The 17,660-nt window shown below is 32.8% G+C and overlaps 1 protein-coding gene and 1 long non-coding RNA gene across 16 annotated transcripts; both read right to left on the bottom strand.

Moving 5' to 3' along the window:
* Positions 1-208: 208 nt before the first annotated feature.
* Positions 209-10,191, bottom strand: LOC146903389 (beta-glucosidase 46-like). 15 transcript variants are annotated; one of them, XM_085731298.1, is made up of 24 exons: positions 9,996-10,191; positions 9,715-9,843; positions 9,421-9,508; positions 9,224-9,293; positions 7,734-7,826; positions 7,572-7,642; positions 7,305-7,372; positions 6,691-6,766; positions 6,427-6,510; positions 6,199-6,344; positions 5,184-5,275; positions 4,709-4,764; positions 3,197-4,620; positions 3,046-3,112; positions 2,873-2,931; positions 2,584-2,659; positions 2,399-2,473; positions 2,221-2,308; positions 1,878-2,130; positions 1,581-1,696; positions 1,046-1,301; positions 842-944; positions 640-748; positions 209-536 (listed from the first exon to the last, which is right to left on the bottom strand). In XM_085731298.1, exons 13-24 carry the CDS (start codon positions 3,398-3,400, stop codon positions 251-253), a joined length of 1,692 nt encoding a protein of 563 aa, XP_085587424.1. In that variant the 5' UTR covers positions 3,401-4,620; positions 4,709-4,764; positions 5,184-5,275; positions 6,199-6,344; positions 6,427-6,510; positions 6,691-6,766; positions 7,305-7,372; positions 7,572-7,642; positions 7,734-7,826; positions 9,224-9,293; positions 9,421-9,508; positions 9,715-9,843; positions 9,996-10,191; the 3' UTR covers positions 209-250. The 15 variants fall into 15 exon arrangements, with proteins under 15 accessions (XP_085587424.1, XP_085587427.1, XP_085587426.1 ...); XM_085731301.1 differs by having other exon boundaries at positions 7,739-7,826; XM_085731300.1 differs by having other exon boundaries at positions 7,734-7,800.
* A 759-nt stretch (positions 10,192-10,950) lies between these two features.
* Positions 10,951-14,333, bottom strand: LOC146903388 (uncharacterized). Its single transcript, XR_015021046.1, has 3 exons — positions 14,055-14,333; positions 12,922-12,998; positions 10,951-12,368 (listed from the first exon to the last, which is right to left on the bottom strand). It is a non-coding gene; the product is annotated as an uncharacterized LOC146903388 (long non-coding RNA).
* Between the last annotated feature and the right edge of the window lie 3,327 nt (positions 14,334-17,660).

Here is a 17,660-nt window from a genome sequence, read left to right as displayed (position 1 = left end):
AATGATGAAAGTAGTATTAATTAGAGTTATATTGTATTGGGAATGATGAAAGTTGTATTGAAAATTGAAATGACTCAGTTATTTTGAGACATTTTTTTTAGAAAATGGGTCAGATATTCCGGGACGGAGAGAGTACTTAAAGGGTGCGTTAGAATGCAGAATCAATATTTGGTCCTTGTCAACATAAAAGAAATGAAGAGAGAACCAATTAAGGTAATAAGGTTGTGAATTATAGGGACAATGAAACAAGTTAATCCAAGTTTTTTATTCTACTACCCTCTGAGCCTACGGTTCTAAGCATATTTGCCTTGAATTGTTTGTTCCAGTTTCTCGTATCCGTGTCATGTTCTGGATTACTGCTTTCGGTTTTATGTTTTGCAATGAAATGTTTGTACCAACTAGCTGACAATTTTGGAGTTCTCTTCTGCGTAGCAAAATCAACATGGTAAAGTCCAAATTTCACTGTAAAACCAAATAGCCACTCAAAGTTGTCAAGCAAGGACCAGGCAAAGTATCCTCTCACATCTGCTCCTTCCCTATAGCCACATAACCAACACAAATACTCAGCTATTTTACGTGTGACCAGGTAAACCATATATCGATAACTTTGATGTTTATTCGGTTTTTGTGGACTCTTACCTTATTGACGCCCCCAGATTATCTAAGTGACCAGTCATGTAGTTTATTCTTTTAATATCATTAAGACATTCTTCCTTGGTGTTATTTGGATCATACAAATTGCCATACCCTACAAAAACATTCGGATAGAGTCTGTGTAAGAGACTAATAATGGTTGAAATTCAATGAAAATGGTTCAACTTCAATGTGTTTCTTTACTTACCATTCTCAGTAATGAACATTGGAGTGTTATTGTACCTGTCCTTCACATAGGTAACAGTTTTCTTCATGCCTTGTGGGTAAACATTGAGCCAATCAAATGGAGTCTACACATAACAATACAACTTTCAAGATTGGGTTGGACGTGCAAGGTTAACGATAAATAAAAATGTAACTAATGGAATCATCAAAAGGATGAAGTGCTTACAAGCTCTCCAATGGGGACACCATCTTTTTGTGCAGTTTGTTGGTATAAACCCTCTGTTGTGGAGGTTCCTTGCCCAGACTCACACATTGATGATATGCAGTCTCTAGCATAGTAACCTGCATAATGATTGATGCCAATGAAATCGAGTCCTCGATTCAGTTTTGCTTTGTCGTTACTGGAAAATTTGGGTAATGTACTTCCTAAAATCACCTCCATCTCTTTTGGGTACTTGCCGAAGAAGATTGGATCCAAGATCCTGCATTATTATAGAGTCAAACTTCATGATCAGGTGGATTGTCTACGGTTAGAGAATCATGCATTGAGTCCAATCACATGATTTGAACCATTTGATCAAGATTTCAGTCTCATACTCTGACTTTAGTAAATCAGGCCAAAATATGAAGTCAAAAGTGAGCTGTTCAATCTTGATCTGGCAGTTGCAAATGTGACTATGTGAGTAGAACAAATCCAAATCAAACTTTTGCATGGTAGAAGTCGAACGAGCCATGGACATTGAACAATGAGGAAATCCTACCAGTTCATGCTGAATGATTGAGCTCTTTCAGCAGCTAATTTATCAGCTACCGAATTGCTAAACGGTTCAAACCAGTCAACGTGTACGACAATGCCAATTTGTCCTCCCTGCTCAGCCTGGATGCAGCGTTAAAAGTAAATCATGTTTACAATGTTTCGAATGAGAGTTCAATCATACTTACTTTTCACTTTGATTTGTAAAACTAGCATCATAATTATTTTTTTATTAGCTTAAATAGAAATAATTTGATTCCTTAGCATGCTGCTACAAAGTTGTGAGGTCTTTTTACTATATTACCTGGTATTTGTTTCTATAAATATCAACTGCAGCTGCATGTGATAGGATAATATTATGGGCTGCTACAAAGGGGTCCTTCTCTGAATCTCCCTCGCTACAATTTCCAAATTTGCGGGAGCAGCGACATGGTGGGTGTTTACCATTTCGGTAACCAAGTGAAACTTGGAGATTTGGTTCATTGAATGTGGTCCAGTACTTAACTCTGTCACCAAAGGATTTAAAACATATGTCTGCGAATAATACAAAATCTTCCCTGTACATGTCAAAATACATTATAATGCTGGTAAAGTATGACAAAGGAAGTGAAGTATGAGCAAATTGAATTGTAGAACCAGTTGCTCACTGTGATTGGGGACTTAGCCAACCTCCATATCTGTCGTCAAGTTCTTGAGGGAAATCAAAGTGAAACAATGTAACAAACGGTTGGATCCCTGCGAATTGTATACTTGCAGGTTAAGCTAATCGAACAGTGACACCTCTTGTTCGTCTCACAGGCAGTAGATGGAAGATTGAAACCAAACCTTTGAGTAGCAAAGCGTCGATAAGCCTATTATAGTAGTCAATACCAGCCAAGTTGACTTCTCCAAATCTACCTTCTGCTCACAGTCATTGCAAATTCTGCTTGTGAATTGACTAGAACACACAGGTACTTAATATTTGCTAATTAGTTGAAATCACTGAGATTATGTTAAATCAAGATGCGTACTTGGTAGAATTCTTGCCCACGAAATTGAAAACCGGTAGCTGTTGACTTTGATAGCTTCCATTAAATCTACATCCTCCTGTTTTTATTACAAATTGACATTTAGACCATATATAATGGGTGTAATTAGTTAAAGTAGATAAGGTACACATACTTTCTCGACAAGTCTAAAATTCTAGTATTGACACAACACTTGTTAAGGTTGTAACCTCTTAAACTAAATTGGATTTTGATTATGAGGAACTTAAAAGTATTGTGATGATTCACCAAAAAATAGTATTATGATGTGTACCAGATACCGATGATATTGATCAACAGTAACATCACCGTTACTTCCATCATCAGTACTACCTGAAAAAAATATATGTTATTATGTAATTACGCAACTCAGGTGATTGAATGAATGAAGGTATTCAAGTATGAAAAATGGATGTCTAGATGACATAGAAATGTTGTTATCATGACCTGGTTTATGAGTGAAGACATCCCAGTCACTCAATCCTTTGCCATCACTCAAGTAAGCACCTTCATACTATAATATTAAGTTTAATAATCAGCCATGATTAATTAAAATAATGAAGATTTTAGGAGATAAACATGAAGAAGGTAAAGAAACCTGGTAGGCAGAAGAAGCAGTGCCAAAGAGAAAGTTGGATGGAAAAGGATAATGATCAAACTCCTCTGAGAATGAGAATGCTCCAAGAGCATAGGTAGTGAATAAGAAAAAGAGTAGTTGTATCTCCATAGATACTGCTTTCTGAAAAGTAGATAACTTCAAACTTGATGCTCTTAACTCAATTAATGTCAAAGAAAATTTCATATTCTTAACACCATAGATACTGTTTAAATGATTGAACACCAACTCTGCACCAACCACTGGGACCCAAAAGAAAACAATATATTTCACCAAAATTTATTTCACCCAAAGGAAATGTATGATTGCACCAAAATTTCAAAAAACTGCTCACCTACGCAAATTCACTACTAATATTGTTTAATTTGGAGCCACTAATTAACATCTAATGTTAGTGGATAACGTGTCAAACAAAAGGTATATTTTATTTTGTTCATTTTAGCTTTCTCTTACTTTATCCTTTTCCACTAATTATATTTTAATACAAACTTGTTGTTCATTCATCAAACTTTTTCAGAGAGTAGTTAAGAAACTGACTCATAGCTAAAAACATTCTTTTCAATCATAATCAATTAATGTATAAGAATCAATATTTGCTTTTTAGTTAACTAGATCGTGAACCCGTGCTTCGCACGGGACAACGTTGACCACAATATATATATTAAAAATGCATGGTTAATTAACATAAAAAACAACAAAATATGGTAGTAAAAAAGAGATCGCATTTGAAACGTCATTAGAATAGATAATAAGTAGCAACATGCCTAGAAATGGCAAGAAATGTCACATGCCTTGCATTTTGGCGCCCTTGTGAGGGCATTTTAGTTATGCAAGAAGATTGGATATGTCTAGAATTGAACTAACTCTGTTTACTTCTAAAAAAAAACTAAGTGCATCAAAAATATGCAATATTAAGATTCCTTAAAAAAAATGTGAAGTGCATGAAAAATATGCAATATTAAGATTCCTTCAAAAAATAAATATTCTAACGCCTCAACACACCGAGTAATATTGAGTTTGTGAGCATGTTCATGTTGGTAGCAAGATAATTAGAAATTCTTAATTGATATTAGCACAAAACACCAACAATAAAACTAAGTTGTAAATCAAAACAAAGCTCAACAAAAAGGACCTTAACAAAGAAAAATAATGGCATCGCAAAGTACAAATAAACGCAGTTTACAACTCAAAGCAGAACTCCATCTCAATTATTAATAAAAAGGTGTCGCTTTGCAAAAATGACGGTGATCCAAGAACCAGCCAAAAATCCCGTAAAAATTCTTCAAAACAGCCCAAGACGTTCCTTTTTCCACAGCTATCTCAATCTCATTTTGGTTTGGATCACACAATAATGACCAACTTGCAAACCAAACCCTCTTGAAGAGCACGCAGACAACCTAACCTCGCTATACAAACATATGTTCATGATCAAATAAGTCAGTATTGTACAAAATAAACATCAGACATATCATAGAACACTGCTTATTTTTTTACCTGTCAGTTATCATGAGAATTTCTTTTTCAAAAGCTCATCAGAAAGTGTGGTAAATCTGGAGAATTACCAACATATAGAGGAAATTTAATAAGTTGAAAACGATTACCACAACTACAGATATACTAAGGTGGTAAATATAATAATCTAATCAAGTTATCAAGTTATATGTGTACATAGAACAAATAAAAAACAAAAGCACACTTAGTTCCACTTATTAAAATAAAATACACTCATTTTTGTTATCTCCATTCTGCTTGATTCATCATTTGGACACGAATTTACATATATGGTAAAACAAACATGAACCTATCAAGAGAATATCGCATTGACAACATAATTGAAACTATGCACGACATAAATGAATTCAGGACAGTCAATATATCACACAGAAGTGCAATTAAAGTCTTTGTTATTATAAGGAAGAATAAAAAAAAAGTATAAAAGGAAAATGATATGGAGTAAAAGGAAAATTACATAGTAGTAGTTGTAGTAATAGAAGAATGGTGAGAATCATATCTAGAGCCACATGTCTGCAGATTCCATGTACCTTGGGCCGTTTCATGAAACTGTCAAAGCTAATTAAGTGAGAAAAAAGAGTCTACACCATTGTAATACTAAATATTTTCCAAGCAATAAGCATTACTGAAGATGAGATTAAGGTGAAACTTAAGTTGCAATTTAAAAACACATGCTTAAATCATACGCTCTAATACATTTCTTAGGGGGGAAATATAATTTGTCATGATATTATTAACTTAATCAGCGCCTTAGAGCACCCTATAAAAGAGAAGCCACTCCTATTTGCAACAAAAATTGACACAGGATTCAATAATGCAGCAACAGTCCCAAACACCAGACCACAACATCCAAAATCTAAACCAAAAGTGGAAAGACTATCTTCACTCCAAACTTTTGAATTACCTTGTTTGAGTTTATCTACTGGCATAAAGCATTTTGTGAGATTGTTTGGAATAGCTTACAGAAATAGTTTAAAACATGTCCATAAGCACTTTTAGGAGAAACCATAGAAAATTAAAATCACTTTTTTTTTATAATCTCGAAAATGGGCCATTTATTTGTTACAAAAATAGCTTACAATTAAGCCATTTATCCAAGCAAGTTGCTGCATATAAAAATTTCAACTTAAGAACACTCCAAAAAAAAGTGAGGAAAAAACAACAAAAATAATATAGTGCTAGCAGCAAAATCTTCACTAAGCCAAAAATAAAATTATAGAACTCACAAAAAACTAAGAAGATTAAGATCACGGGTTTCAATTTGAGATTCTAGACAATAAATTTAAAAGTACTTTCAATTTATTTTCAATTTTAATTCTAAGAATCTGCAAAATATAACTGGTTGAGTGAGTGAATGTAAGTGTGAGTGAATAATAGAAGAAGAAGAGAGAGTAGCGGCGTTAGCATTTCATATGCTCTTAATTAAACAACAAATTATCTGATACCATAAGAGAAGCAGGTCTAAGCGTTACCTCAATCGAAATCGATTCCTCATCAAAATACTTATATAGTCCCATGTGTGTACATGCAATGCAAAGCATATTCAAGTGATTTCTTTTCGATGGCTGCAAGTGATTTCTTTTCCACAATGTTCATATGCTTTTATAGTTTAAATGTGCTGCAGAATTTTCATAAATTAAATCAACCAAATAAAGAACCGATGGTATTTCACAAACCAAAGAAATAAAAGGAGCACATACATGGTTTCATAGTTCTGAGTAAGAATCGTCATTCGAGCAAAATCATATCAGGTTTCATGTGTATGAGATGAACACCTCTTGCATCTAACATTTAAATGAATCAAAAAGGCAAAGAGAATTAAAATAATATCAAAACTGCAACAATTGAAAAATGAATATCTAAATTACAACATAAAACTGTACTGCATTGGCATATATGAAGCAATGCTCGGTTTGCTACCAATCTCAATAAATTGACTCTTAAAAAACATTTGGGAAACTTACCGTATCGATCCATCACATTCAACACCGATACAATTATAGCCCATTGAGCCTCCTCAATTTTGGATTGTCAACTAAACTGCAACAAAACAACAATGATACTAATAACTTCATCAAAACTCCTTCCAGAACGAATCATATGCTAGTACCAAAACCAAAAGGACAAATGCATAATAATAATAATCATCATCATCATCATCATCTAAAGTCAAGCAACACAAAAAACACACTTTCAAAACAATGGGTTCGGGGAGAGTTCCCACGCAAGATTTAGAACCATAGTTTCTGGCTACTCCAAAAAATGCATTTGATTTTTACATCTTTTAATAAAAACTACTCTTGTGTTTGGTCTCATATTTGTGAGAGTCCAAGTCAGTCCGTAAAACCCAATTGAAGGAACCACCACATAGCCATAGCTTCAGCGAAAGTGGGAGAGATTGAGTTTTTTTTAGAAGTGTGGGTGTGGCTGCAAAAGTCACTTCCTCGTCCATTCTCTTTTTGTTTTCAAAAGAGACATCACATAGAAGTTAGGAAAAATTTAAAATATGTCAGGTTCAGGTATAACGCCTTCAAGAAAAGAGAGAGATCATGCTAAGTCAAAGCCAATTATAAGTTACCTTGATTGTCTTTTACAGTTTTTTGACGAAAGCTTCCGGCAGTTATTCAAATAATGATCCCATTTGATCTGTTTCAAGTTTTCAACATTCAAAAAATACAATATAAGTAATACCAAATAGAGAAACTTCAAACTTATTGCATCCTTCACAATTTATTTTTCTTCAGTATGTAAATTTAAAGAATACACAAATGATGTTAAAAATAAATCAATAACAAATATATGAATTTCATCATAACAGACAATTAGAAGGCTTTATAATACTTACATTTTTATCAAGATCCTCCTGCAGTAGAAATGAGAACCAAACTTTTGGACACCATCAAAGGGATAAGCTTCCTGCAGAAAAAGGATGTTTGTAAAAAATTTCAATGACTGTTAACATCGGATTCGTCTCTCTTAGGAAGGCATGCACTATTGAAACCATAACCTTACATAGGGTAGCATGCACGCACAGTGTATAAAAAACTTAATCCATGGATAGTGGTCCAAATGAACTATCAGAAATGAGGAGCAGCCATCTCTTTGATAACAGAAATTGGTGCAGAAGAAATGATGAGCTCTCCAATAAAAAGAAAATCATAACTACATAGATTGGCGTGCCCTAAATACATTGTATGTTGGTAAGCGTGAAAGCATATGCACTGTGTCACACTAACAAAATGTGCAAACCTCAGTATCATCACGTATTGTTGACATCAAACCAAACCATAATTATTGACTCCACTTGCTATAGGCAATGGTACAAACACGTTCAAGCTAACAACTTTTCTATATAAGACGTTTTTTGTAAAAGCTTTTACCCTCATCAAGCTAATGTGAGCTTCAAAAAAATACCATAGTGGAATAGATCAGAAAAATTGCTAACCATAAGGTGTGCTGATGACCATAACAGCATCACCATTATACACAATATGAGGAGCCTAAGATGCTCATTCCTGTCTAACACAACCCACAACATGACCATTCCAAACTAATACAATCACAAAATGGCCTGATATGAGGGTCCGGTAATTTAGAATATTGAAAGCGATCGATAAAAATTGCTGAGAACCTAATGTTTGCATACATTTGAAAATGACATGCTCTTCCCTAAACCTATACAAACCTTATCTCAGCAACGGTTTCGCGCATGAACACATGCATTGATAGTTATATAAACACACATTTATCTCATCAAACTTCAGGGACCAAAATTATAAAAACTTTAGTTAGCCATAGAAAATGAGATCCCAACCTAACTGTCAAAACAACTAATCCTCTAATATTTACATCCCACATCATATCGAAACAACAAACGGCATAAGAATCATGATTTATGCCATACAATGGTTTTGTCAAATTGCAGAAGTGGCTTACCATGTTAAATAATGTCTGCTATATCAATGTGGTAACAAACAATGACAGGTCATGTAACGAATACCAAATACAGTGCTAACTTCTCGGATAAGAAATAGTGCCGCACATTAAAAGCGCCTTTAGGCCCAACGTATATGCGACTATAATTACATGACTAAATTAAACAAACTAAAAAACTGATTAGGCAGATAGTACGCTGACATTGATTAAAAGAGATTTAGACCATAGGTTCACCATTACATAGTTTTAAACTACACGTTCATGCAAACTGATTCTAACATAAAGACACAAATGAACCACATACAAAAGCGACAAACCAAAACAGAAGCCAGGTCTAAAGATTACACACTACAGTTCAGAATTTGTGTGCGATCAAAATACCCTGTCTGCCATAAATCAAATGAAAATTATAACATCAACATCAAGAAACTCTATACCAAAAGCAAGATTATCATCAAATGTGCAGTTAAAACCTAATTAACTTGTCTCCATTAATCTATCATAAATTTAAGTAGTAGCTATATTTTACTCATTCCTCATAATCGTATAATTATTGCATACCAAGCAATTTCGTCCCCTCTCTGAAACTCTCTTTGACTGCGGACAAATGACACCATATCCAAAAATCAAACTACAAAATCAAATTTCATATCAGATGATTTCATAATGTCAAAACCAAACAAAAAAATGATTCAGTTGCTTTCAAACTTTCACAGGGAATTAACTGATATCATAAGATAATCAGATATAAGAGTTACCTCAACAATCAAAATCGAATCGTCATATAAATGCTGTCTCAATGCAAAGTGTAATAGGTTGACTCGTTCTGACCACCTCGACTCAGAGCTATGGATCAGACAATGAGTTCAGCGTCAACAAAGTTGAAAAAGGAAGACAAAGAAGAGTATGAGTGCGGGACAAAAACTCTAAGTAGTTGTTTGGATAAACAACTTAATTAAGCGCTTATGTATAAGTTATTTTAATATAAACTCAAATTGTTGTCATATAAGCATCCAAACAGAGGGTAAATGAATCGATTTAGAGAAACTTACCATTGATAATCAGCACGTTTGACACCATTTTTTGAAACACACGCATCAATTAAAGGGAAAACATCAGGTTCAGTGGTAGCAGCAACTTTGTGAAATCAGCTTAATGAGATTGAGTGGTTATCCTACAACCTGCACAATCAGATTCAGTAAAAAAAAACATAGGATTAACCAATTTTGCACAGAATCAAAACTAAAATTAGAAATGATTGAAACCCTAAAACTGCGTAAGAATTGATTCATAAAATGAAAAACAAATTGTAATGATTTTGTTTGCTTGTTACCTGAAATTGAAAATTGAAACAGTATGGGAGAGAGTTTGGGTCTGTGAGGAGAAAAAAGAAAATCGATTGGGAGGAGAGGAAGAAGAAGCTGTGTATGGGAGAGAGGGTTTGGGTTTGTGAAAACAAAATTGAAAATCGATTGTGAAAAGAGGAAGAAGGAGTTGTTCTGTTTTGTTCTGAAACTGAAACCGACCTTGTGATCCAATTGCTCAATTTTCTGTTCAATCACGTGAACCATCATCTCCTATTGGCCAATTGTATGGCTGTCATTTTGCAGTTTCAAAACAATTTGAAATTGCCGCCCAGGAGGGGTAAATCAGTAAAAAAAAATGACAATCGAGGGTTTTGCTAGGGTTGGCAAGCATATTTTCCTTTCATTTGTACTAGATCGCGTGACCCGTGCTATCGCACGGGTCCATAATGAGCACAATATATTAGCAATTTAGAACTACAACATCACATGAAAATAAATTAAAACAATATGAAATATATTATAATTGAAACTTCATTCCAACACCACATGGGTAACAACGGTAACTAACAACATTTTGGACCACTTCTTTATAATCTACATTATATGTAACATTTGTATCTTCGTCTTTCTCATCAGCTAATGAAGTCTTTTTACACCAAGAAGTATTTTTGTCCCGACATCATATATGTATCATGTTTGATATCGGCACGACACCGACACATACCATTACAATGAATTATGTTATTTTCTTAAATTAATATCGATATCAGCATATGTCTGTGTCGGAACTTCATAGAGTGCTTTAGATAATTTATTTATATATATTAAAAATGGAACCAGCATGTATAGGTCTTATAGCTTTTTCCTTCAAAAAAAAAAAAAAAAAAGGTCTTATAGCTTCAAATGCCAAACATATACCTGTGAAGAAATAAATCAAATGTAAGTAACATATCCCCTACATATCCAACAATTGATACACATTCCTCAACATAATTATAGCAGTCATTAAATTTTCAAGTTCAAATAATAAAGATGTAGGAGATGGCATGGAATCATTTAGTTCATACAAATGAAAAAAAAATTAAAAATTAGACCATGGCAAAGATCTAAAATTCTATTTCCAATCCTTCAGAGATCAAAATTACAATTGGTTCTCTTCATTGCAATCATCTAAACTTAATCAAAATTTTGCAAGAGAAATTAGAATCGACATTATACAATTGGTCACTAATTGATTCCAAAAACCTATATTACATTAAAACCACTCATGTCTGAATAACAATAATAAACCTTCAACACAACCAACATCAACTAATCTCAAAGGACCCAAAAAAACATTTTTAGCCTTCAAAATCACAATTCCTCGTTGTATTGTTTCTGTGTCAAAAGCACCAATAGTTGAATAGTAGGCTCATGCTCCAGACTTTCCTCATAAGACAAAAACACCAGTTTTCTATAGGCTATTATAGGTTGAGAAAAGAAAAAATTTCAAACATCTTTAGTTTTCAGTAACACTACAAAAAACAGAAACTTTTGCATTAGCTCAATTCACAAACAAAATAGAAGAACTTTATATTTGCTTTAGGCACCTTAAGGAGTCCAATGTAAATTATTTTAATGCATTGAAATCCTACACACGGTATGCAAAGAAGAAGAATTAACAACAATATTTAAACTTTTTTTAGCTTACCATTCTTTAAACTAACCAACAAAAGTAACCAAAAATATAAAAAAAAAAAAAAAAAAAACTAACCAACAAAAAATTGGCATTATATCTTTGACAATATCAAGAATTTTTCAAAGAGACAATTCTATTTGTAAGGCTATGATGAGAACTCATGTGTGTCCATTAAGACCAATTGTATTGATAAGTGTACTGTTATCTATAGAACTGATATAGCCATCCATAAAGCCTCTAATAAAAAAAATAGATTCAGAATATGTTACTATGACTACAAAAAAACAAATCAGCATAACAGTTTAGATAAGGTGAAGACAATAATTTTAAATCTCAAAATATTAGCGAAATATAAAAGAATGAAAGATTAAGTTATAGTTAACATTCACACTTGCAGGTAAAGGCCTAGTTCATATTCATACCCTTCGTCGAAGCATGTTCAACGTTTCATACACTTTATGCTGTCACATTTTCCATCAATTGATAAGAACTTGCAGGCGTAAATTAAGATAATGAAAGCATCAAATGTTAACAATCAAAAAGTGTAACATCTAACAGAGAACCAAATAAGGGACACATTGTTAACTAACTCAAGAGAAAGAAACAAAATACTTACAGTTAAGTCTATATGATTTCTATAAAATATAACTGCTCATAAATTTGTAGACTTCGATTTGAATTAGTTTTCAGCATAAAATTTCAATCTTTAAAATGATAATATCTACATGAACAAAAAAAAAAGTAGATTAGAGTATAGTAGAGTAAGTACCTGAAGAGTTGCATCACCACTAATTGTAACATAACAACAGTGTCCACATCATTAACAGGCTTTGTCAAATTGGTTTGAATCTCAACTTTCCATTCAATCGACAAAAGTAATCACATTACACCTATGCCTATTTTTCAAGAGTTTCAAGCAGAATTAAAACTTCAAATGACACTATAAAAACCTACAACTATTCCTACCATAGTACCATCCTTATAAAACATAAGCCAAAAATCGCAATAACACTTATATTGATGTAATCTAGAAACCACAAACCAAACCTACTTGAAAGAGAGATAAAGGTATTAATCAAATATTGCAATATAATGTTACTTGAAAATGATCATATCATAGTAAGATAGATTCAAAAAAATAGTTGAAAAAGAGGTAGAGATAAGCGTACACATAGTCAAATTAAAAAAATCTATCTACATGTTTGATAGCTATAATTCATGTCACAATCACTTCCTATGTCTTGTATAATTCCTTCTATGAAAAAAAGAAGTACCATGATAGAAAGTAAGCCACAATGTGATTCCAAAAGTAAGCGCACTTGCAGTAATAAGTAACACAAATCATATGTTCCTGCAAGATAATCAGCAACACAGATGAAAAATTATAATAGATTCATATGTTCCTTTCAAAAATCAGAATCAAATGTTAAATAATTAACATGTAATACATAATGTCAAGCAAGATACTACAACAAATATCAGCAACACAGGAAGTACTATAGACAAAGAAGTGAAAAACAACAAATCATATAAGGCTTTAAATCAAGGTAAGCTCGATACAATTATAATGTTTCAAAGAGCAAAACATAAACTCTATTGGTCTTGTACCAACACGGGCGTCAAAATTCACTTCTGTTACACCATTAAAATGTAAGTTGAATTGGCAACAGAACCACACCAGAAGCGGAAAAAATGGCCTAACAAAATCTGCAGCAGCAAGTCAACAAAACAGGGCATAGCAGGAGACCTCCCAAATGAAAAAGTGCAGATGTATTACCAGAAAAATTCCTCATTTCCTAAAAATGAGTGGGACTCGACTCTTAATGTGCACTATTGAATATTCATAACAAATAGAATAAAAATATCCAAAATGTTTCAAAGAAAGTAGCAACTCTTCATGGTACAATTTTTGGCAAAGTCGAATAAGAGAAGCAAACTCACAACAATACATAGTAAGAGTCCTTGAAACCTTTTAACGATACACAAAAGAAAGGGTAACTAACCATGAACATATAAAGATATATCATTTGTTAAGGACTCAAGTTTATAAAGATGCATGGAGTTTAAAATATCAAAAACTTGTACGCAAATAACCCAAACCTACCCACTGCCAATATAACTAACTATGAATAAAATATATATAGAACAGAGACAATAGCTAGCCTCAAAAACTACAACAAAATTCAAATTGAACCTTATGATGACTACAATAACCGTTACAACCAATAAAAGGCAATGAATTTGACAAACTACCATCATTCAAAACCTCATCTTTATTCATTGAAACAACACCAAGTTCAGATTTTGAATCAAACCCATTTGAGATTGAAGGGTTTTGAACAACCCCAAATTCAGATTTTGACAAAACAACACCATTAAAAATCTCATCTTTATTCATTAAAACAACCTTAAGTTGAGATTTTGAACCAAACCCATTTGAGATTAAGGGCTTTTCAACTGTTGTAGCACATGGGCTTTTAGAAAAGTTGATTCGCGTTGGTGAAGATGGTGGTCGAAGACGAGATACTGGTAGAGAAATTGGAATGATAGATTGATGTGCAGCAGAAGGTTTTGTTACTAAACTTATTTGGTAGAGATCAGAATTGAAGAGGAAAATTAGAGGGATAGAGATTATAGAGATTTTGTGTCTCAATTTTCCATTCAATAGATTTATGCTCCAATCGGTCTATTTTAATGTGCCTGTGGTGGCAGTACTTGAGTACTCTGCACCGTCCACTTTTGAATGGTGTGCACCGTCCACCTTTATGTGTATCATTTTCAAATTGCAGGGTTTTGCTGTCAAAGAGATTTGCAGGTTATCATTTTCCCACATGTTTTATCCAACATGGCGCACAATTTATGGAGTTCTAATGGGATCATCAGAGGGGTAACAAAGTAAATTATGGATGAAGTTGCACATTTTAGGGTTTTTTCGCGGCACTGGTTGCAGTTTAAATTTGACTAGACCATCGACCCGTGCTAACGCACGGGTCTTACCGAGTAAAATATACACAAATAAGTTATACCATACTAAATAGACCGTAATAAAATAAGTCATAAAGATAAAAATGAACTACATTATTCATATCTTTGTTAAATCTCAATGGTAAATATAAATAAATCTCAATGATAAATATAAATAAACATGAATGGCTAAATTAGTCTATTAGTCATATCTTTCCGGTCCAAAACATATAGACTTGTTACTATTATCATTGTTATCGGTTGAAGACTTTGTAACTGGATGCATAAATGATCATAAAAAGTAATAAATAATTTTAGTTGCTCAATTTGTCTCTTATAAAAAGGACTGGAGGGAGTATATCGTAAGTTCCTATCGATGTCATTTGCTTCATATATGTCTTTAGGCGCAAGATCAAGTTTAAAAACACTGCTACCTTTTTATTACGTTGATTTACCAAGCATTTTGTAAATATGAAATTGACCTCCATTTATTTAAATAAAAATCGACATATGTACTTTTTTATAAGCATGGCTGTATCAAAATGAATAATATCACTCAGTTGGAATTTTAATCCAAAATTACAACTCATGGATAAATTTATATAAAAAAAAAAATAAAAAATAAAAAACTTTCGATTTTGGCTTGCAAGTTTCAAGCATAGTCCATAAACGATGGTTGATTGCTCAATATCCAAAACATTAAACAAAGAATAAATACATGCAAAAAAAAAAAGACAAATTAAAACAAACACATTATTATTTCATAAATGTGCAGTAGAGCATTCCATTGTATCGCAGACCACTTATTCCAAACCTTATGCCCTTTCCCTCATAGAGTTGTCTTCCATTGCAAAAGAGCCTCCAATCTTCTCCAAATTTGATAGACTTATATTCATCCACAAATTCCAATTTCAACAACCAATAATGTCCTGAATCATTTAGAAGACCAATATCTTTACACTCTTTGTGGATGATGTCATCAAAAAATCCAGCATAAGTGAAAATCCAAGGAAAAAGAAAAATGAAAACACGTTAGACATGACAATAAGGAATATTAGATGGTTTGCTAAAAAAAATTCTAACTTAAACTTAGATTTCTCAAATACCAGATAATCAGACGTAACATCATCAAGAGTCAACCATTTGGTGATGGAATACTTAAAGTTGTTCGAGTCATGGCGATAAGGGATTGGTAAGGTGATACCAGCGAATGAAAGGGCTGCATCTGGACTGTAAATTGAACGCTCCAGTCTTAAAGTCAATGGAGGAACATACATGGGATACTTAATCTCATTGTCATGGCGGTCATTCACCCGAATAACAAACAATTGTGGTGGAACAGCTATCAAAGTAATCGAAGCAACATGCTTAAGTTCTATTCAATTCCAGTTCTCCTATACCATGATTAAAACACAACTTCCAATTTTTTTGTCCACAAAAACCTCAAACTGTTTGAAAGCTGGATCAACTAACTTCACATACCGATACAACTCATGTCCAATTTCCTTCCTGAGATTTAATTTGTGCCTAGAAGTAGATAATTCTATTGAAGGTATAAAAATCATCAATTAATACATGATTTAACTGTAGTTGCATCTAAGATCTAAGGTGCCACAAATAATAATAAACGACCATGTTTTGAGCCAAAATAAAATAGCAATGACGAAAAGCATAAATCATGTGAAATTGACTGGTACACATCGAACGTTTCTTATGATCTTATATGCATACAAATGGAAACAAAATGGGCACATATTTATGTTAATATAAAGATGGCAATTCAGAAAACAACAACCCCATATATTTTAAGTTGAATACAAACTAAACTTATTTAATTTTTTAAACAGAAACGTCGTAAAGGTACATATAGAGGCATGGGTTGCAATATTTTTTTCTAAAATCGATTTGTATGTCAATAAAACTAATTCTATACCTGAATATGATTTAAAATACCAACTCAAACAGCAAAAATCACTTTTGCTTTACAACTATTATCCTCTGGCAAAAATCCTATCATTTCAATTGATAATCTTATTGCTTTTACAAACCTTGAACGACATCCCATATAACTTACTCGACATAAAATCTGATTACTATAGACTCAACAAAAAACACAGCTTGCATCAAACAAAACACAAAAAGAAATAGTTCTTATTGCACAAACCTCATTTGGATGGACTCGACATGATAGGTACACCACTTAAGCCTCAAGATCTACTTATAAGTCGGATCTGTTATGTCATATACATTTCCGTAGTGCAACATCTGTGAAAGCATGATTCAGACAAAATACATTAGAAACAAATAACAAACCCATGTGTGATAGATACACGAACCAGCAAAATGAAACAAAAAATGCTAACTAAAAAGAGCTCTTCAGCTTTTGAGAATGACAACCAATCCAATCCTCTATCCATTTAGTTGTTCAAATTGAAAAATGTGTGTCAACCTGCAATTCTCTATTTATGTGATTTTGCAAAATAAAAAGACAAAATAAGTGAAAGGGAATAAGAATAAAAGTGACCTATCAAACACTAAGAATGCAAAGTAGCTCTCTCTCACTGCTTAGTACAATGTTTTATTTGAGAACAACACAATTATTAGCATGTAAACTCACGACGTGCATAACTGAAAATTCAGACGTACAAAGCTTAAAATTCAAATTGGAGAAATAGAATTGAAGGATTAATTAATAATGAAAAATAATGCACGTTTCAAAATAAAGCAAAATCACTTACATAAGTTCCATAAGTTCGCAGCTTTAACAGGTCTGTCCGTATAGACTCATCAAACTTGTCACCATCTTTACTTTGAATTGTTAGTGTGAGGAAGACAAAAATAATATCAAAACTCCTCATGCATAAAAATACTTGAGTAAAAACAATTAAAAAACAAAGGTGTGCATAAAGCATACACAAAGATAAAATGGATCAATCAAAGTAACTATCATACTAATTTAAATTGGAGAAATATATTTCCATGTCATAAGCATATTCGTTTATGTTTAAGTTTACCCTTTCTATTAAAATGATAGTGCAATCAAAAATTA

This window comes from Medicago sativa, chromosome 8, assembly GCF_051527215.1.
Source record: "Medicago sativa cultivar Bolivia chromosome 8, Bolivia_mono, whole genome shotgun sequence".
In the NCBI taxonomy this organism is placed as follows: domain Eukaryota; kingdom Viridiplantae; phylum Streptophyta; class Magnoliopsida; order Fabales; family Fabaceae; genus Medicago; species Medicago sativa.
The sequence above is the reverse complement of the archived record's forward strand: the minus strand, read 5'-3'. Positions and strand labels throughout refer to the sequence as shown.